The sequence below is a fragment of the Hippoglossus stenolepis genome, chromosome 20 (genome assembly GCF_022539355.2).
Source record: "Hippoglossus stenolepis isolate QCI-W04-F060 chromosome 20, HSTE1.2, whole genome shotgun sequence".
Taxonomy (NCBI): Eukaryota; Metazoa; Chordata; class Actinopteri; order Pleuronectiformes; family Pleuronectidae; genus Hippoglossus; species Hippoglossus stenolepis.
In genome coordinates, this window is record NC_061502.1 from 11,004,203 (window position 1) to 11,025,036 (window position 20,834).

The following is a 20,834-nucleotide window of genomic DNA, read 5'->3' on the forward strand; positions in this document are numbered from 1 at the left end:
CTCCAAGCCATTTGCTCTTCCTTTTCTTATCATGTGCTTAGCGAGCAGGCCTCCTCCCTGTCCCCAACAGCTTTTCCCCATACTGCACCCACATTTTTAAGAATAAACACAAATGCTATTGTAAGGGATTCAAGCTATAATGCAATCTTTTTACGTATATTCTCTATTTGCTTTCTATTCCCCTTGATTATTCAGTCAATGTTTACAAAGCAGGAAAGTGCATTTTAGGCCCGACTCAGTCTAAATAACAATCCTCCATCACCGGGTTGAATCCAGCTTACCCCTCGAACCCCCTCTGAAATGTTGTGTATTGTAACAAGAACTCCCACACTGTCTTTTGACCTGACCGACACAAGCATCTATTTCTCACGACCATGCAGGATGTATCCTCCAGAACAAGAAATCAAGGTGATATTGGATTTGAACAACAGGTCCCTGCAGTCGAGCGACTCAAAAATGGTCCAATGTGACCACCTAGTGGCACAAACAGGTTTCATACAGCAGGCGATGGATGAGATTTAATAAAGCACATCACTTCTTTAAAAAACAGGTCAAGGTGTGTGTGAAATAATGGCATCTGTAAGATTGATTCAAAAAATTTAAAATAACAATTGTAGGAGATGGGACACCATATTTATAAACATTCATATCGCATCTTCACGTCTTCTGTCCCACTGTTAATAACAACTATACGCTTATTTGATTTAAATTAACAAAACACACATAATACGGTGTTACAGTATCGTTTTCTCCATTTGTTAACAAATTGTCCGGAGCCAAACTTCACGTCAGTTGTTTCCAGTCGGCATGTTTTTGTGAACGTACCAGCCTCGCCCGACAACCACAACAAACGGAAAGCTCATCGGGTAAATTCTCAATGGATCGTTTTAGCATCATGTAAAAACTTACATATATGTGCTGCGCATTTCCTCCGCGCGTGGTGTTAACATTTTGACACATTTTTCTAAATGACATAGACTGTTGCTGCGGATAATTTGTTACGCTTTCTGTCAGGGTTAGCTTGCTAGCTAACGTTAGCCACTTCGTTTCCTGGGTCAAGCTAACTGTGGCTAGCGGACGGACTTAATATTTTTGGTTTAATTCGAGTTGACATCGACTCACACCGTGTCTTTGTGTGAAAAGGCAGCTCGGTAGGACGTGTGCCGTTCTGTGTTAGCAGCAGTGACCTCAGCTAAGTGGCTAGCGGCTAGTGGCGTCGTGCTAATGCGTCAGTCTCCTTCCTCAGGTCATGGAGTTCGCAGAGCTGATAAAAACACCCAGGGTGGACGGGGTGGTCCTGCACCGGCCCTTCCTGCCCACCGTGGAGGGGACCCTGTGTCTCACTGGTCACCACCTCATCCTCTCCTCCAGACAGGACAACACGGAGGAGCTGTGGCTGCTCCACTCCAACATAGACTCCACAGAGAAGAGGTGATGGGCTTCTGATTCGCACTGATGTCTTTCAAAAACCGTTCCCGGACACTGTCAATGTCAAACTGCAGCCACATTAGTTGCTCCAGAAGATACTGACTATTAAAAATGAGATGTACAGTGAATGATGGCATCGTGAGACACATTTCAGGCCATCTCTTGTTCTTGCATGCACCAGCTCTGAGTGACTCACCGCTACTATAGTTTTTCTTTATTGCTCAAAGTTTTACAGCGAATAGAGGCTCTGAAACTGTGGTGACAGGAAGTTTGAATCTGAGCTTTCACTTCAGTGATTTCCACAAGCTCACGCATGATCGTGTGTGGTGGAGGAGGGTGGCGAGATGTAAACCACACTGAGCATTAAATGTTGTCTGTTAAAAAAAATTCAAGCAACATGCAATGCACTGTCCTATTTAGACAACTCTTTACACTACTGGACTCCTCTGGTTATACATTTTGTCAAGACAGGACATTATATGGTTTGTTTTACAAGACAAATTTACTTGATAATCAAAGTCTGTTTAATATTACAGGAGTGAACCCGAAAGGCCAATTGATAGATTCCGTCTCGGCCAGTTTGGTCAGCTATGGTCCTAGTGATGTAAACGTTGTCATCCACCCATGTCCAGTAGGGACACGTCTGGCTGCAGCCCCAAATTTGTGATCGCACTGACTGTATGTGTCAACTGCACATGCTTCAGCTGCAATATGTGAAGGGAATGTGGGATCAGGTAAACATGCTTGGAATGCCAGACCGATGCGGACCCTCATTAGTATGAATGGAACTGTTGGCATCTGCGTGAGGCTAGAACGAGTATGCACGGAATGTGGAGAGTGTGCGTATTTCACACAGGGGAACGTTTGCTTTGAGAAAACACTGAGCCTCTCTGTCTCTCTTTTGATATTGATGTCCTTGTGCTCACTCATTGAAACCTAATCTTCACTTTCAGATTTGTGGGGTCTCTCGGAAGCATTATTGTCAAATGCAAAGACCTGAGGGTGATCCAGTTGGACATCCCTGGTATGGAGGAGTGTCTCAACGTCTCCAGCTCCATTGAGGTAAAAACACTAGGCAGCTGTGATGTGTAACTGTTCACCGTTAATATTAGAAAGATTGGCCTGGTTTAAAATGTGTTTTAACCAATGTGATATCTTTACTCTCTACATCTCTAGGCCCTGTCCACACTTGATTCCCCATCCCTGATGTACCCTTTCTTTTACCGGCCCATGTTTGAGGTCATAGAAGATGGCTGGAAGTCTTTCCTTCCACGGAATGCCTTCAAAGATTTGGAGTCTATGGTGTGTTCATGCATTGTGACAGAAGCTTTCACATTTCACTGTCCCAGAACTCTGTTTTACTAGCTCAATACCTGTCTGTTATCCTTCCACACATCCCTCTATCAGACTGATGAGTGGCGGTTGAGTGAAGTCAACAAGGACTTTACCGTGTGCCAGACATATCCCCCTCTAGTGGCGGTGCCCAAAGACATCGATGACGACACACTAAGAAAAGTAGCAACCTTTCGTCACAGTGGCCGCTTTCCTGTCCTTAGCTATTACCATAAAAAGAACGGCATGGTAAGCACAAGGAAATTGACTTAATGTGATTCTGTTTCTGTTGCTGAATATTTTTTGGGGATCTCATTTGTTTGACGGCTGCCTGTACCTCAAATCGCTTCCACTCTCAGGTGATGATGCGAGCAGGACAGCCTCTGACTGGAACCAATGGGCGACGGTGTAAGGAAGACGAAAAGCTGATCAACGCCACTCTGCGGCCCGGAAAACGTGGCTACATCATTGACACGCGCACCATCAATATTGCTCAGCAGGCCAAAGCTCGAGGCGGAGGGTTTGAGTCTGAGGGTAACTACCCCCAGTGGAGGAGGATCCACAAGACCATTGAAAGGTGTGCCATTGAATAGTAACTCGTCTTTTCTCTGACTTCTTTAAGCAACTGTTTTCAGATTTTTGGATGATTGTACATTTCAGACATCTCTTTTAAGTTATTTGACACCTCTGTCATTTCCAGGGCTAATGTCCTCCAGGAGGGTCTGATAAAGCTGGTAGAAGCATGTAACGACCAGTCACACAGCATGGACCGCTGGTTAAGCAAACTGGAGGCTTCCAGCTGGCAGACTCATGTCAAGGAGATCCTCACCACTGCTTGTCTGGCTGCTCAGTGTATTGACAGGTCAGAAAACTAAGTTTGATTTGTTTGTTATACTAGTCCTGGACCAGTAAATACCAAGTGATATTTTGACTATTCAGCTGCTCTTGAACCTGCTGAACAAGAGCAGCTCTTTGTGTTGCTTACTTAAAATACTAGAATAGCAAGTAACACAGTGAGAAACTGTACTGTGTTTGTTTTTTTAGAGAGGGAGCATCAGTGCTCGTTCATGGTACAGAAGGGACAGACTCGACTCTGCAGGTGACCTCCTTGGCTCAGATCATCCTCGATCCAGCCTGCAGGACCATCAGAGGCTTCCAGGCCCTGGTGGAGCGAGAGTGGCTCCAGGTGAGATTCTCTGAACTTGAATGTACTGCACTCAAGGGTATATCTGTGAAGATTCTCCGTCATCCAGGTATCTTTAGGAGTTGTGTACAAAGTGTACATGAGCAAGTGGACTTGCTTTGGTTTCTTGAAGATGTTTTACCTCTCATCCAAAAGGCTTCTTCAGTTCTAACTAACTAATGGGGGGAGTTTCAGGTATTTTAACTGTGGATCTGTATCTTTGTTGTGAGTCGTTATGTTAAACATGCAGCTCGTCGAAACCCCCTCCAGCTTGTGGTTCAAGGCAGAACAATTGTTATATTTTGTTATATTCTTTGAAATCCTTTTAGGCTTCCATAACAATGGGTAATTGAAAATCTCTGACATCGTAGAGAAATATATCAGTCCTCTGTGGAAGCCGCAGGGCTGTAAAAAGCTCATCCAATTATTTTATTCTTCCCAGATGAAATGATTGGATGGTCTACCTGACTCTTTTTGAAAAGAATCTAGATCTTTTAAATTACATATTTATAATCCTATTATCTTAATTTCAGTTTAAATTGCTCATTAAGGCTTATGATCTTTCATTTAAGAATTGTTGATATCCATAAAGATATAAATGCTTACAAAACTGTCTTAAAAAATGTCAGCTTTCACTTTGACTTTTTAATTCAGAGAACCAAGTAATTAGTATAATATAACAACAATATAATTAGTTGTGTTTATCATTGTATTGGTTTACCCTCATGATGAATATCTGTGTTTGCTTAGAATGAGTTACTAAAATGTAATTTTTGTCCAATTTTGAGCACCCTGCTTCACAAAAGCTCAAATTAATAGGTGTAATATTGATAAAAATAGGTATGGGGATCAGTCAAGTAGGAATCCTTATGGTCTCTGCATTTCTTCCTATAATCCCTCTCACCTGTATGACCACCAGGCGGGTCACCCGTTCCGGCAGCGCTGTGCCCAGTCAGCCTACTCCAACAACAAGTCCCGCCAAGAGGCGCCTGTCTTCCTGCTCTTCTTGGACTGTGTGTGGCAGATCCTTCGCCAGTTTCCCTGCTCCTTTGAATTCAGCGAGAGTTTCCTGGTGCTGCTCTTCGAACACTCCTATGCTTCTCAGTTTGGTACTTTCCTGGGAAACAGTGCAGCCGAAAGGTGAGTCTGAAGTTTACTGAAGCTGCTACATGTCAGCCATATGCTATTGATTTTGTTTCACGTTGGTTTTCTATATTCATACTCCGATCTGTGTTTCGACTGGTTTCAACTCACTGTTATAAACTGTAGGCAACCATTTCCATTATTATTGGTCAACCTAACAACAAAACTCTTTCTTAGAGCCAAACTGTCTCTGCCTGAGAAGACCGTGTCCCTTTGGTCATGGGTGAATCGGCCCCAGGAGCTGGAGCGTCTTACCTACCCGCTCTATGAAGCCAACAGTCTGGTGATCTGGCCCTCTGTGGCCCCTCAGAGCCTGCTGCTATGGGAAGGTAAGATTCAAAGGACATGCAATAAATACAAATGCCACCTTAACCACAGGTTTTAGCAGCAACAATGAAGTGGGGGAAAAAAGAAGATTAGGTCTGTTGGAACAAATTTGGGAAGTCGACATTTTTTGAAATCACTTCTATTCCAATGCTGTATTCAAATGTGTATTTTAACCTATTTTCTAAATATGTTTGCTCTGGCTGGGCCTCAGTGCTGATCTGCTGTAGCTTGCATGTGTTGTGTTTACATGGCCACATGGGGAGTGTGTCAGTAGTCCCTTTATTTTGTTTTGTTTACACCATGACCACCAATACTTCTCCTGACATTGAGGGTTAGATTCGTGCTTTGAGCTTAAGCTTGTACTGAAGACAGGCTCAAACCTGAAACCAAGTCTAAATAAGTCAGCAACTGACACTCACTGTCAGTATTAATGGGAGGGAAAACTGCTTTGGTCGGCTCATCTGTGATTACATCTTTGCTCAGACATTCTGAGCTCTGACCAGACGGGGGCAGCATTCATTTCACCATTTGCACCAGTGATAAACTTAATGACGCTGCATCAGTGTTACCAGTAAATACAGTGTGCATTAGAAGTTGATCAGCAAAGTAACAAAGACTCACAGACATTAATACGTTTTTATTTCAAATGGAAATTTTAAACATTTGCAACAAGAAACCACCTGAGATGTAATAAACAACACGGTATGTGACAGTGACCGTGTGACACGAAGAGGTGAAGCTCTCCATGTGGTCCGTTTGGCTCATGTGACCTTTTTTTTATTGTAGGTTGCACAGAAGGTTTCCTCACTGACACCTGAGCTGGAAAGAGACGGTGGTGGTGGGTCACTTGTTCAGTTTAGTTAAATGCACACTAATCATAGTCCTGTGGCCCATTTTAAACTTGTATGTAACATTCTCACATAATGCATTCTTACATTTGACACTTATTTACCACCTTTATATATAAATAAATAACAATTTTTCACCATTTAAAAATTCAGCAAACATATAAAATAAGTACAAATTAGTTCATATCATTGCTTTCGACATGATATTTCTTGCAGCTCGGTTTGGAATGAGCCGGCGGGGGAGGTTTTCCCTGCACATTCCAAACCAAGCGCAACGTTAATGACGGTGGAATAAGAAATCGGGAATTGTTTAGATTAGTTTATTTCAATTATTAAGGACTTTGTGACAGTAAACAAAAAAGTTGATGCTGGAGATTTTGAAGCTCATGTCAGCTGAAAGCATACAGGAAAAAAGTCGGGAGTGGGGTTAGGCGTAAACACATTGGTGGGTCATTGGGTTCAGACGTTTCTGTGTCAGGGGCCCCTTTCCTGCCCTAAAGCCGTGGAGTCACACCCTCATTCTATATGATGTGGAACGTAGGAAAGCTGACTGAAGCGCATGAGTGCAACAGAAAAGCTGCTAACACAGCGCTTTCATAGAGAGCGATGCACTGAAGCAGAATGAAGCAGAATAAAACTCTCTCCTGGATCAACTTAAAAGACCCGAATGGAAGTTAAAACCTCTTGCTGTTGACACGGATGAGGGTTTGATGGTGTTTACAAAAAAATACTAGAATTCAAGCCACATATATTTCCTGAAATGTCTATGCTGCACTTAGGGCACTCCTCTTCACCAACTACGTAGATCTCCCCCAGGAATACAGAAAATATATATAACTCTGACATATATAAGTCGTTGTCGCATTTGCTCCTATTAAGAAAGAAATGATCTGTTAATGGGGAACTTGGGTGATTATTAATTGTGAAACCCTGCCAGTAAAAACTGTCATACAGAGACACTCCCTCCCCCAGCTCCCTCCCTCATGTGATGATATTTGTGCCAGATGCACCAACTGACCTGAAATCGAACCTGTCATTTCGAATTTGCCGGTGCAAAATACAGAGGAGCCAAATATTAGAGCTGGATAATTGGTTATTAATTAATAATGGCTATTTTAATAATAGTCATTGTTCATAATTAAACTTTGCTGTATATGATGTTTCTTTTTTATTACTTCGGCCAAGGTGGTTATATTTAAATTTTGTGTGTCTGCCTGCAGGATTACACAAAAACCTCTAGAAGGATAATGACAAAACTTGGTGGAAGGATTAAGTTTGGGTCAGGAAAGAACTCATTGAATTTGGGTAGGGATCCGAATAAATGGAGTTTAGTTTCACTTTCTCTGCAGCATTTCCCGCAGAATTCATTCAATTTATGCAGGTAGCGGGGGTGCATGTGACAGATATACAGAATAAAGAATGAAAGACAAGTTCTTGAGAGAACGGCATTGCATGCCACTCGCCAGTATGCGCACAACTGCAGTTGAAACTATGAGGTCTGACTGTTTGCATGGACGGTTAAAACTTTATGGATTAGAGCGAGCACACAGCAAATTGCGTTGCTCACAGCTATACAATGCAGTCATGGGAGTTAGGTTAGAGATCCATTATGCTATTGTGAGAAGTGTACAAGATTGTTTGGTTCATTATGAAACTGTGGCAGGGCAAATTACAATATGGCGGGCGGCCACAGTCTAGATAATTAAAGGGAAACACGTTTTTTGACATGGCGAGAAAGGGCGTTAGATTTGGCGGAGGTATGTATCCGCGGAAAATGCCCATCGAGTTTCTCTGTGATCTGAAGAGACACTGTTCACAGATTTGCACACATCGGTAAACAATATAACCAAGTAATTGAGATTTCAATAATAGGTGAGATAAGAAGACATCCATGCCTCAGTGAAAACATTTTATCTGCAAGTGTTTCATTGTCCTGGCTCAGTCCTCAGTGTTCAGGGTAATTTGAGCCACCTGCTATTATTGTAACACAGTGTTGTGCATTTCTGTCATTCAGCACATCTCTGCAGTCACTCCTCTTTCCAGTCTAACAAAATACCCACCCACCACCACAGTGTATCCAAGTGTGTCGGATGACTTCATGCTATTTTCTGGGAAATAACCAATTTAATGTAATGTTTTTGCTCCATATTTATCTCCTACATGTACTGCACACATCCATTGTGTGGGTTGGGCGTCATTTACACAACAGAAATGAGCGAAACCGCTTCTATGGAATAATGGTGTGTGTCATGATTACCAGCAGTGCTCTCCTCCTCTCTCCGTAGGTGTGTTCCTTCGCTGGAACCGCTCCCCCAAGTGTTTGGACGAAGCCTACGAAGAAATGGTTCATATAATTGAATACAACAAGGAGCTACAGAACAAAGTAAACAGCCTCCGCAGGCAGCTTGCCCAGCTGGAAACTGAAGATCCTCTCCTTCAAACACCATAGTGAGTGTGACAGAGACTGCGGGAGGTAGAAAATGTAAAAAATATATACAAATATAAAAGCAGATGTGATTCAGTCTGGTTTTAGGCTTCTTGTGCTGATTGTTTTTACTTTTTTTTCCCCTGACCACATGAAAAAGGGAAGTGAAATTGACCCTATGACTCCACTAGGTGAACTCCTGTAATTTGTAATTCTAGAGAATGTCTGGAACATTGGGTCAGGAAAAGTTGTCTTTCCAAATTGACATTTTCTAGAACTACGACTTTGTTTCTAATTTAGTTTTGTATCCGTTGCTTGCTAGAAAATAAATTAAAACATCCACTCAAATTCTCCGGACATCTTCCTGCTGTATTTTGCTTGCGGGCTGGTAGGAAAAGTTGTTAGGAGAAAATGTGAGGAGCATCTGACTCGGACATTTGCTCTTCTTCGGAGATTCAGTGTATGCCTGAAAGCAGCTTCACTGACTTTCATTCACACACACAGATATCTTGAGTGAGTGAGGCCTTTTAATCCCGAAACCTACACGTCAGACTCCTGACTGTTCATGGGCATTTACGTATCTTGTCGAGGAAAGAGATACGGGGTCATTGGAAGGACAGTATGAGAGGTTCACTTACGTCAGGCTGCACATTTTTCTTCTAACCATCCTGTTGAATGTACATGCAGCTGAAGCACTGCAGAGTAACTATGGCAACATATAGGTTGCTGTAAAGCAGCATGTGACTGCTACACGTTCAGATGACATAATAAGCGTAGGAAGGGTCTACGCCTACTGTGCTTTACAATGAGACTCTTGTTTAATATGATGCTGAGCAAAATATCCTGATTGTTGTACATTTGTCAGATCACCACTTTTACATTCCAGTAGCATGAACACTGAGTTTACACAGACTAATAACATTGAAAGATTTATTTGATAAAACCTCATAAAACTATAATATCACCTTGCTTTGAAATGCCATTGTTTTCAATCTCATCACGCATAATAGTAAACTACTGTAATATGTTTGAGAGGAAAATGTGGGAAACGATGATACGGAGGGTACTGTTGTCATGGTTACGACAACACGCGCCTGATTATCAGCGAGACTTGATGAAGGTGATCACATGGAGATGTGTATGCGTCATGTGAGATGCTGTTTTAAAGACCTAATGCACTTTGTCTGAAAAGCATTTCAATTATTCAATGTGGGAAGCCAATATACTAAACTTCAGTATTGGAAACATGATTATCCTCTAATTATAATGATTGTAATTAGCATTCGTTTCTGTTATAGCGCTCACCAGCAGAGGCTACCAAAGACAGTAGATGTCTTCATATTAAGTGTGAAAAGATGCTAATATTTTCAGCTAATTTTAACACAAACTCCGTTACTTGAATTCTGTGTCATGGGAAAGTTCACATCTGTGTCAACTCCTGCATCCGAAGTAACAATTTTCTCACCGAGCCCGAACTCATCATTACGAAAGCCCATGGTCTGAAACACAGTTGCTGGTTCTCAAGCTTAAATTGCACTGTCATTAGAGAAGCAGCTAAACATGTTTAAAAGGATCTGACCTAAATTCTGCTGGCATGGCGACATCAAAGTTCATCTGCCCCAGTGCTGCCCATGGATAAAAGCTTTTTGTGGCCTTAAACTATAAATACAACTTAACTGTCAACTCGAGGATGAAAAAGACGATGTTTGGGTAAAATTTGATCCAGTTTTCATCGTTGCTCTTTTTTCTTTTTGTTTTGCCAGTATTTTCATCCTCTTCCTTGCCATCTTTAGAAAAATTCCAATGTTTGCTACCAGAATAATGTAATATTCACACTACGCCCCTCTGCTTTGTTAAGGGAATGTTTACATGTATATTTCGTGCCTGCACTATATAACGTTCCCTTCAACCAAAAACACATGCTGGATGCTTCTTGTGCAAATGAACAGAACAGTGATTTATTGTTATAAACTCACGTCTTGTGTTACTCTTCAAAACGATTGTTGCTTCGTCAAAAAGTCAACAAAACTCTAACAGGTTATCAGCATTGTTGACAAATAACAGTTCTGCCTGCTGTTGTTGTTATTGTTGTACTTTTTCAACTTTTGTGCAATGTCTTACTGTGAAATCAGACTACAAAATATACATTTGTTTTTTTTTCTCTGTAAAATTACATTATTGTTCAAATTCTGATTTTATATTTTTATTTAAGTTTCAAGCCATTAAAAAATCTAGCACAAAAGACGTTTGATTTGTTGAGACTTTTTTTTGTAAAATTTTGTTCTCAGAAGATTTTGTGGAACTCAAACTTTCCAGTTTTTTGTTTTTGACTCAAATAAGTGATATTTTTGTATAAAAGTTGGATCAATAACTATCGTGAATGACATCACTTCCCCTCAGCTTTACATAACATTTTAGTGTCTTTTTGGTCATTGTTTTGGTCTTTTGGACTTTTGGGTAACTCTCCGCTCTCGTCAACATTGTTTTCCACATCACTAAGGACTGAGCACCTCACAAAATCTGTTCCCATCTCTGTGACGATCTGATGAGACGGCTGAGGAATAAATAGCCCCGGGATCAGCTGCTCCACGCAGGCATGTGATGGCAGCAGTGTTTACAGTGCGTTCAGCCATCACTCTTGCATCTGTCACTTTAATGGCTTTCTTTACTTAACAGTGTTTACCTTGACAGAGATGTTTACCCTTATTTAAGTGAAAGTAAGGATTTATCTAATTTCCCCATTTCACTGGCCTATAGTGCGTTAGTGAAATTAAGGATTTGTGCCACATCCCCATTTAATTGGCCCATTGAGTGAGAGTCATCTCAGATTCACGAGGTGTCATTTTCCTCTATCGCTGGCTGGAAATGGAGAGTAGAGGACTTTGGGGTTATCGGATTTCATTTACATAGGGGAAAAAATAACTGTGACATTCACAAATGGGATGCGATCCAAGTTTTCCTCAAAGTTACCCTGCCTTTGTTTTTGCTAAAAGTGTGTCAGTTTACTGATTAACTTGTTTTTGAGTAAGTGCATAATGACAGACGTGGGGGGTGTGCTCCGGTCCACCACTCACACGCCAGCACGGACCTTAAGCCCACCCTCCGCCCGCTCCGCTCAGACAGATTCCGCAGCCCCCTTGGCCCCCCCCTATCTACTGCAAACAAACCCTGAAAGTCAAACAGAGGGTGTGTACCTGCTCACATCACACGTTCCAGCGAGGCCACTGGTAAATGTGAATGGGTTCTGCCGCATTTAAATGGAAGAGGCTGTGTAGTGTCAGGTGGTCACACAGACCTGTACCCACAGTGGTCTCTGTTTCTAAAAGTGTTAGATCACAAGGCAGCGTTGAGTTAATCCCTTTTTGTTTGTCATGTGGACCCGAGCTACTTTCACGTCGCTCATTGACTTTTCTCAGTATTTGTAAAGGCCTCGTGTGGCTTTAAACACAACTCATGGGTTTCAAGCAGTCCTCGTACGTGCGCCTGATCTTGTGTTTGAGGACGTCAAGCTCCTCTTGTTTCGCTGTGGTGCAATTTATCTACACGATTCCCAAATGTTGTAACCCACAGATCAAATCTCCCAACTTTACAAAAAGTAATTCGTGATTGTGTACGTTTATTTTGCCCGAAAGTGTATGAATAAGATTTCTGATCTCCGATGTTTAGGTTATTTAGGAGAGAAATTGCAGAACTATATGTTAAGGGCCTCTATCAACTACAGATTATCATATACTTTATAGATATAGATTTTTTCATATATCTGGTAGCGATCAGGAGTTTGTATAATGTGTTAGAATACTTATATTAGAGACTGGGGGGTATGTAGCACCTCATATAAGAGATAAATACATTTTTTCAACATTTTTACTCGTTTACCATCGATCTTGATGGAGACATTATAGGTTACCATTAGAGAGTAACTGGAAGAACACACTCTAATGAAAGTAATCAGATGCTATGTTATGTTATATAATGTAATGTATTGTTATATTATATTATATATCCTCAGAAATCACAGTCTTATGTTTCTATGGCGTAACTTGGAGTGAGTTTTGTGGAGAAATCTGGTAAAACTCGTATTCTGGCTACTGAAGAAACTTCATATGCTTACTATTTTCTGACATTATAGGCAACTAGAGAGTAATTGGAAGATTAAAGTAATGAAAGTAGTCAGAAGTTATTTTACATAATGGTTTATATCATATATTATACGTCACAGTATTGTGTTTCCATGGCGTAACTTGGAGTGAGTTTTGTGGAGAAATAAATACTTATTATTTTCTGATATTATAGGCTACCGTTAGAAAGTAATTGTAAGAATAAACTATAATGAAAGTAATCAGATGTTATTTTATATAATGTATTATATTATATTATATTATATTATATTATATTATATTATATTGTATATCACAGTCTTGTGTTTCCATGGCGTAACTCGGAGTGAGTCTTGTGGAGAAATCACGTAAAGCCCATGCTCTTGTTGCTGAGCTGAGACCATAGGCTGAGACGTGTGTGTGTGTGTGGGGGGTGTGGTCTAAGAGGGAGGACCGCACCTCCGGGTCTCTACCAATCCGCGGAGAACCGGCTTCCGCTGTAACCAGAGGGCCGCTGATATATAGAAGCAGCTGATGCAACACTGGCTCGAGATAACACCGGCATCGGGTCAGAAGCTGAGGAGCCGCTCACGGGAAGAAACAGCATCAGGACCCCACACTCAGGATTTTCTTTGTGGCAGCTTTCACTCCTGTGAGTACATTTACAACCTTCACACTGCACAGATTAGTCCGCTCGTGTTGAGAAAATAGATTCAAATGAATGGATTCATCAGTCTGTGCCAGCCTGGCTTTACTCTGTCTGTCATGAACACGTGCTGCTTCTTATTGGATTTCGTTGAAATGTATTTTATTATCAGGATTATTATTAGTAAATCCTTTTTAAATAAGACATTAACACTTATTGGGCCAGAGGAAGCACTTCGCCGATATTAAGAAGCTTATCTAAATGTGCCGTTCTGTGCCAAGAAGGCTCCACTCCCGCGCGCCGGCCTGCTTTCATTTGTCTGGTTTTCCAGACGCCCCTGTGTTAAAATAAATCAAATAAATCCTCTGGTTCTTCTCGGCCATTCAGATTTTTTTTTTTTATCATCCTTCTACGCGTGCGCACCATCAGCACCCCGGAGTCCACGTGGTCCAGCCGCTAAAACTAAATGGAGATAGGCGTCGTTAAGCTACAAAATGATACACAATTCTCGGAAGATCCATCGTGACGCGCCGGCTCAGCAAAAACCAGGGGGCGTTTCTAAACTGAGACCCCCCTCCTTCCTCATTCAGCTCAATTGGCTTACGTGGGGCCGACGTAACACCGTGTTGGCACAACATTGATCTGCACATGCGGTGACCAGAGCAACGGGTCAGTGCCACAGACCGGAACCGACGTGGCGCAGGGCTTTTACGCACGAAAGGATGAGGTTTGCAGTCAATGCGTAATTTGTGTTATCTCTTAAAAGAACACATGGTTTTCATAAGATCTGCTTTCCTGACTCCAAATAAGAAGTCCTTATAAGGAGTCCAAGGCCAAACATAAGTCATCTCCAAATACAAAAAAAAAAAGCTCCTTATGCTCCTGGAGCTGATAGTGACATCTATCGCCTGCTGAGTGGCTCTGTACGCCCTCTCCTCCTGATTGGTTCGCGGTGAAGGCAGGGCAGTATAAATACACTCCAGTTACTCTCCTCCTTCCTTTTTTTGGAAGCTGCCAACACACGGTAAGTCCATTTGTGAATTAGATGCTCGGTGCAAAAGTTGAAGCAGCTCAGTGACGAAGACATTAAGAAAAAGAGTGGGTTTTTTTTTTCTTCCTGCTTCAGAGGAAACTTTAAGTAATGTTCTGTGGGAAATAGAGTTATATGATTATAAGTGCTGCATGCGCCAAGTCTGGTGTATGCGTCAATTAAAAAAAAAATCATTGCATGATGAAATGTTAGTTTGCCGCAATGTCCACTTAAAGTTTTGTAGCATTGAGCAGACTGAGAAGTGTTTGGTGTTGCTACGCGCTGGAGACAAAAGCCACTGCATCTATTGTGACTGAAGCCTCCGCGTCTCCCCCGCTGACACATTATCTTGGAAGTGTGTGTGTGTGTGTGTGGGGGGGGGGTATTTTTTCTACTCCTCTTGAGATTGTTAATTTCACCATTTCACTGCCGATGAATGTAAAATGCCTGTGCATTGAATGGTTTCCCTCAGCACCAATTCTTCCCTCTGGTCCTGTCTCGTGGCGCCTGAGGTCTGGAGAGGAGCCAAACTCTCTCCACTCAGATCTTTATGCTTTGGCCAAAAAAACGTTGCAGAAAGAGGTCAACAGACCATGGCAGTCAAATGCATTTAAATCTACATCCAAAGTGGTTTTCAGTAAACCAGTGCAGCTGTTTCCACATTACATAAGGGGGGAAAAAAAGCTCCAGATTTTCCGGAGGCCTATGGATTCCTCAGCCCAGAACCTTGAACACAATTTTTTTTCCCTCTCCTGCAGGTACCATCATGCCTGTCATCAGAATCCTCAGCAGGGTGGCCAAGCAGGCCCTCAGCACCCCGGGGTGCGGCTGTCAGCCCCTGGCGGTGGCCGTGCGCAACATCAGCTTCTCCCCTCGGCAGGTGACGTCCGACGCCAGCTTCCACTCTGTGTCCTTCTCAGAAACAGACCACCCCAAGGTGCTCATTACAGGTAGGCAACATCTGCTTTTTGAGGAGTTTACTAAACACTTGCTGAAAAGCAAAGTGGTTTTTAAAAAGAGGCCTGACAGCATTTTTTTTTTTTTTAACTGCCCTGTAATTTAAAATGTGTTTTTATGAAATGAAGTCATTAGCTCCACAGGGGCTCGGAGAGCAGCAGCATTTGGAAAAGAAAGCAGAATGTGATGCCAGTTTAAAAAAACAAGTGTAGGCGTCAAGTGCTGTGACCTCTTTTCTTATGGCCCACTCTCCTCATTTATCCGGTCTCCCTGGAAACCAGCGCTGATGACTTAATGTGTAATGATGCTCAGTGTGTGTGTCTCTCTCTCCCACTAATGCAGGTGGTCTCGGTCAGCTCGGGGTGGGACTCGCCAAATTGTTGAGGTAAAAAAAAAAAGCTATTTTCCTCCCAGACATCCAAATCCCTTGACCTACTGTCGAGCATTTTCTGATGCAATTTCAAGCTGTATAACAATTTCCTTCTTTACAGGAAGAGGTTTGGAAAGAACAACGTCATCCTGTCTGACATCAGAAAACCTCCGAGCAGCGTTTTCCACAGCGGTGAGCAAATCCAAACACTGTGCAGTGAAGCTGTTTGATCTGATCTGTCATCTGAAAGTAATCTGTCGCAGATATGCATGAGAAAGTTTTAAATGTGTCCCTCCCAATTCAAGGATGTCAGATTAAATTTCCATTTATTTGCCACAGGCTTTTGTTTGTAGTACAACGTTCTAATGCCACTGACATTTGAAAATCTCAGGTATGTGGCAAAACAGGACTTGGAAGAGTTGATTAAAGGGGTTTTATAAACACAGCAGTGTTTTTATGTCTCTGTCTGAAACCACGAGATAAGGAACCAGGCACGCCGAGGCCTCTTCGGTTCATATTGATTTTCATTATATTTGCTCAAGAGGACGTCACATTTCCCTGAAAAATGCTGTTGTAAAATTTTCCCCGAATCAATATGTGCCACATGGTGCTCCTCCCAGTGGCAGCAGCAATGAGCTCTCTGGGAACACGTAGTGAATTTAGCTGTGAACAAAAATACAAGTAGAAAGAAACAAACGTTCATATATTAAGTGGGTGAATTTCTATCTGTGACTTTGCAAAAAAGAGAAACTCATTGTAATGATGAGAGACAGATGTGCAGCCGATCCGACGCTTGGCAATCATCCTGGGCACATAGTTCTGCGAGTTGATGCCTGTGCTGGTTAATACTCTGTTTATGCGTCTAATAGACGAGTCAGACAGTTGATTTAATAAAACCTTCTGTCGTGTCTGTCGCCCTCAGGCCCCTTCATCTACTCCGACATCCTCGACTACAAGAACCTGAGGGAAATCGTGGTGAACAATCGCATCACGTGGCTCTTTCACTACAGCGCCCTCCTCAGCGCTGTCGGGGAGGCTAATGTGGCCCTGGCCCGTTCTGTGAACATCACCGGTGAGGGATATTGTGACTTCTTTTCTCTCTAGTTTTTAGTCCTGGTTTCACAATGTGCTAATTTGAAGGGGGTCTGTGTATTTTCAGGGCTTCACAACATCCTGGACATCGCAGCGGAGCACGGCCTGCGTCTGTTTGTCCCCAGCACCATCGGGGCCTTTGGTCCCACCTCACCCCGGAACCCTACGCCAGATCTCTGTGTGCAGAGGCCCCGCACCATCTACGGCGTCTCCAAGGTTCATGCTGAGCTGATGGGAGAGGTGAGGCCTCAGATCAATACCACAGTCAAATCAGTATCCTGGATGCATTGGAAAATTATCACGGAATTAGGTTTCCTGAGTAAATGGTTTGTTTTTATGTTTCAGTACTACCACCACCGCTACGGCCTGGATTTCCGTTGCCTGCGCTACCCAGGAATCATCTCTGCTGACTCCGTCCCTGGTGGTGGAACAACAGGTGAGCCAAGGCCTCCATTTTAATGAATGTCTATTCCTGTCATGTCACAAGTTTGTTATGTAACTGACTTGTTGCAGAGTTGTCGTGGCTTGTTGTATTTTTAGACTTGCGGACAAACGGGGAGCACTGCACTGTCTCCATATTTTCACTTGTCTGAACAACTTTGATAATATTAACTCAAACACTTCTGAACTGCGCTACACTAGGGTTTATTCCAGAACTAGTCCAGTAACGTTTATCGTCTCCCTCTGACCAGACTACGCCGTCCAGATTTTCCACGATGCGATCAAGAACGGCAAGTTTGAGTGCAACTTGAAGGCCGACACGAGGCTGCCCATGATGTACATCGACGACTGCCTCCGCGCCACGCTGGGGGTGATGGAGGCGCCGGCTGACACGCTGAGCATGAGGACGTACAACATCAACGCCATGAGCTTCAGCCCCGAGGAGCTGGCCCAGGAGCTGCAGAAGCAGATGCCTGAGCTGGAGGTCACGTATAACGTGGACCACGTCAGACAGGCAATCGGTACGTCTCGTGTCAATTTTGTTACACTTTGCGAGATTATGAAACTAAACTGTGGCCAAATTCACATTGAGTTCGATTTAATTTCCCTCATGTTTGTCTTGAGGCATCTGTTTTTATAATGTAGTGGTCACAAGTAAAGTCAACTAACTGAAAGCGTTGTCTGTTTTAAGTTAGTTAAAATGAGAACCATTAAGTTACTGGTCAAACCAGAAACATTAGGGCAAAGAGGCTGTTGACAAATCGCTCAGTTTTTAACAGTGCTTAAACATTGTTGGCGTGTAAGTTTATGAAAGAGTCACAAACTCAAATCCACATCATGTTCCAAATTATTTCAATTAACATAGTCTCCCCTCTCTGTTGTTCTCCAGCTGACAGTTGGCCAATGAACTTCGACGACTCCAACGCGCGGAAAGACTGGGGCTGGAAACACGACTACGACCTTCCGGAGCTCGTCCAGACGATGCTCAACTACTTAGGCGTAGACACGCTCATGGCTCGCGCTAACTGAGCGCGGCATCATTCTTTGAGGGTTCTTCGAACAGAGAGTATAGACTGACCAAAGAGAATTAGAGGAACGTGGCTTGTACATAGTCGTTCTCTCACTTCTCTCTGTAAAATCAGAAGGGCTCTGCTTGCCTGTCACAAGGCTAACGTGTCTCCAGAATGTAGAAGTCGACGCAGGCTAGACAATCCTCCCTGCTCCGCTCTCTTTCCCCTTCTTTCTGCTCGGACATTTGGTTGAGGAGCAGTCTTGTCAGTGGAAGCTTGTCAGCAGCATCCGATATCAACGTCCCCTGTGAAAGCTTGTATGGATAAATGATGACTTTGCATGTTAATGAATTGTGCAAAAAAATTTGCGGATGTTTTCTGGGTAGAAAAAGAATCAAGTCAAACAGGGAATGTTGAAATTGTGTATTTGTTTTCTTCAGAAATGCAAAACAGTCGGGGGTTTTCTTCTTGCTAAATTTCCGTGGACTGACAAAATCAAAAATTTGAGCATCTAAAAGCTCCTGATCAGGTAACTTTGGATTGAGGGGTCTTCAAATACACAAGTCGTTTTCTTTGCACTTTAGATGAATCTCTATCTTTTCAATAACTGACAAGTAAAATGAGCCTGTGGGGGCAGTTTCTGTGTATCGAGCAGCACGGAGCGGTAATTCTTAAGAATTGTTCTTCTGTTTATTCCACGTAATATTATTTATTCTGTCTGTTGGTGTTTTAATGTGTGGGAGCTTCATTGACTGATTCTCAAAATACATTTTTTTTCTAAGTTTCTGTCTATTTTTGTTATATAATATTCCCCCCCCCCCCATCATCAACTCTGGGATTTATTTTGACACAAAAGGGAAATATGACACTGTACACCACATTTGCATTCAACAGTTTCTGTTCTTCAACTTTCTGTAAAATAAATGTTGGTTTCTATGAAAGTTCTGTCTTTCATTTACACAACAAGCTTTGACAATTGAACCCTAAAACTTCACACATTCCCAACATGACGACACTATTCAATTTCAAAATTTTTATCCATTTTCTCTTATCTAAACAAACTGCGGGCAGCGAGTGTTACGTCAGTTGTAACCTCAGGGTGGTGGAGACCGAGCCATGACAAACATTTGAGAACAAAATGTTCTCGCGGTCAGACTGAAGAACACGGTGACTGAAGAACACGGTGATACATTTGATACAGTCTTTCAATGTGGTCAGCTTTATGCAGAATTACAGATTAGTACATTAGTTTAAGAGTCACTGTGGGAGTAAAGCTTTAAGCAATAACCTGCGACTTCGACGTTAAATCAGTTATCAGCTTCACCACAAGTTTGACTGTTTCATGAACAAGTCAATGCTTGTGTTGGTATTGTAATGATCTCAGTATAAAGCAATTTTCTCATGAAGCCGCTTGGTTTTGGTTTGAGCTTGTGCTGAGAGGTGAGACATGATCTAAAAATAACTTTAGATGCGTCCACAAGTGGAGAATCCAAGAGTTCGGATGTGCCTACGTGGACTTTTGAGAAAACACAGCTGTCAAGTTTTGTTTTTTATTACAGAACACAAGCCCAAACCTGCTTTGCTTGACAGACACCCACCTTTGGGTTGAAGCTTCCTGCCAAAAGGCTTTGGTTATGTAGCAATTGCAGTTTGGACACGTGGAACTTGTGACTCCTGCAGCCTGAAATGTCAGTTTTGAACGAGTAAGTTACAAGTGAGGAAACGAGGGAAGAAGTGGACTGGTGTTAGAGTGTCTGAAGATCTGAGCGACCACACGTGTGCTGTGTATATGCACAGTTTACATATGAGTGTATTGCCACACACTCGTGGTAAATGAGTCAAACAAACGCAGCAGCTGCAGCACGGCTGACTCAAATCTTTTAGGATCAGCCGGCTGCTTTTTGGTTTTGTTCACATCGACTCTGATCTACAATCTGATGTAGCAACACAGTCGAATGCCACAAAGGGAAGTGGGTGTCATTAAGCAAGCGAGGGAAATGCAGTGAAGAAGTAACAGGCACTACAGACCTAATGTTTATTACAACAGAGGACAAAATGGGCAAATTAACATCCCTGCCGAGAAGTTCCCCCCCTATCAGCCCATCAATAAATGCACTGAAGTGAAGCTGCTGTAGTTCAAATGGGATCATGAAGGGTGACCCTGAGGACAGCGGCGTCCTTCAGCTGCACGCCCGATGGCCTCGCTTCAATTTCTTTGTGTCAGTAATTTGCAGCCGCTCCAGGTGACCTTGCTCTGGGGTTTTGTGTCGCAGTTGTGCCGCAGCGAGAAGGGGCAGATGGATCGTCTGCGTTTCACCTCATTCAGCTGAATTCACAGTTAAGTAAGGTGAAGCACATTTTCTGTTCGCTGAGCCTGTAGGAGAGCATGCAGGGCATTCTCTCAGCCGAACACTGCATCAGCAATCCTCACTAATTAGTCCCTCTCCTCCTGTGAATGAATGTATCTGCGGGTGTGCTCTACGGCGAGAATGGAAACTCGTAATG

General features: G+C 42.7%; 2 protein-coding genes across 3 annotated transcripts; both read left to right on the forward strand.

The window, feature by feature from the left end:
* The first annotated feature begins 707 nt into the window (after nucleotides 1-707).
* Nucleotides 708-10,930, forward strand: mtmr9 (myotubularin related protein 9). The gene is made up of 11 exons (XM_035144240.2): nucleotides 708-866; nucleotides 1,247-1,431; nucleotides 2,382-2,490; nucleotides 2,605-2,730; nucleotides 2,836-3,009; nucleotides 3,120-3,337; nucleotides 3,461-3,622; nucleotides 3,805-3,946; nucleotides 4,863-5,083; nucleotides 5,264-5,415; nucleotides 8,547-10,930. The coding sequence occupies exons 2-11, from the start codon at nucleotides 1,250-1,252 to the stop codon at nucleotides 8,708-8,710; spliced, it is 1,650 nt and encodes a 549-aa protein (XP_035000131.1). The 5' UTR covers nucleotides 708-866; nucleotides 1,247-1,249; the 3' UTR covers nucleotides 8,711-10,930.
* Nucleotides 10,931-13,278: 2,348 nt separating this feature from the next.
* tdh (L-threonine dehydrogenase) lies at nucleotides 13,279-19,270 on the forward strand. Of its 2 annotated transcripts, none has more exons than XM_035144238.2 (9): nucleotides 13,279-13,435; nucleotides 15,218-15,409; nucleotides 15,759-15,801; nucleotides 15,908-15,978; nucleotides 16,709-16,858; nucleotides 16,946-17,118; nucleotides 17,224-17,314; nucleotides 17,571-17,840; nucleotides 18,209-19,270. In XM_035144238.2, exons 1-9 carry the CDS (start codon nucleotides 13,318-13,320, stop codon nucleotides 18,346-18,348), a joined length of 1,248 nt encoding a protein of 415 aa, XP_035000129.1. In that variant the 5' UTR covers nucleotides 13,279-13,317; the 3' UTR covers nucleotides 18,349-19,270. The 2 variants fall into 2 exon arrangements, with proteins under 2 accessions (XP_035000129.1, XP_035000130.1); XM_035144239.2 differs by lacking the exon at nucleotides 13,279-13,435 and adding an exon at nucleotides 14,334-14,453.
* The last annotated feature ends 1,564 nt before the right edge of the window (nucleotides 19,271-20,834 follow it).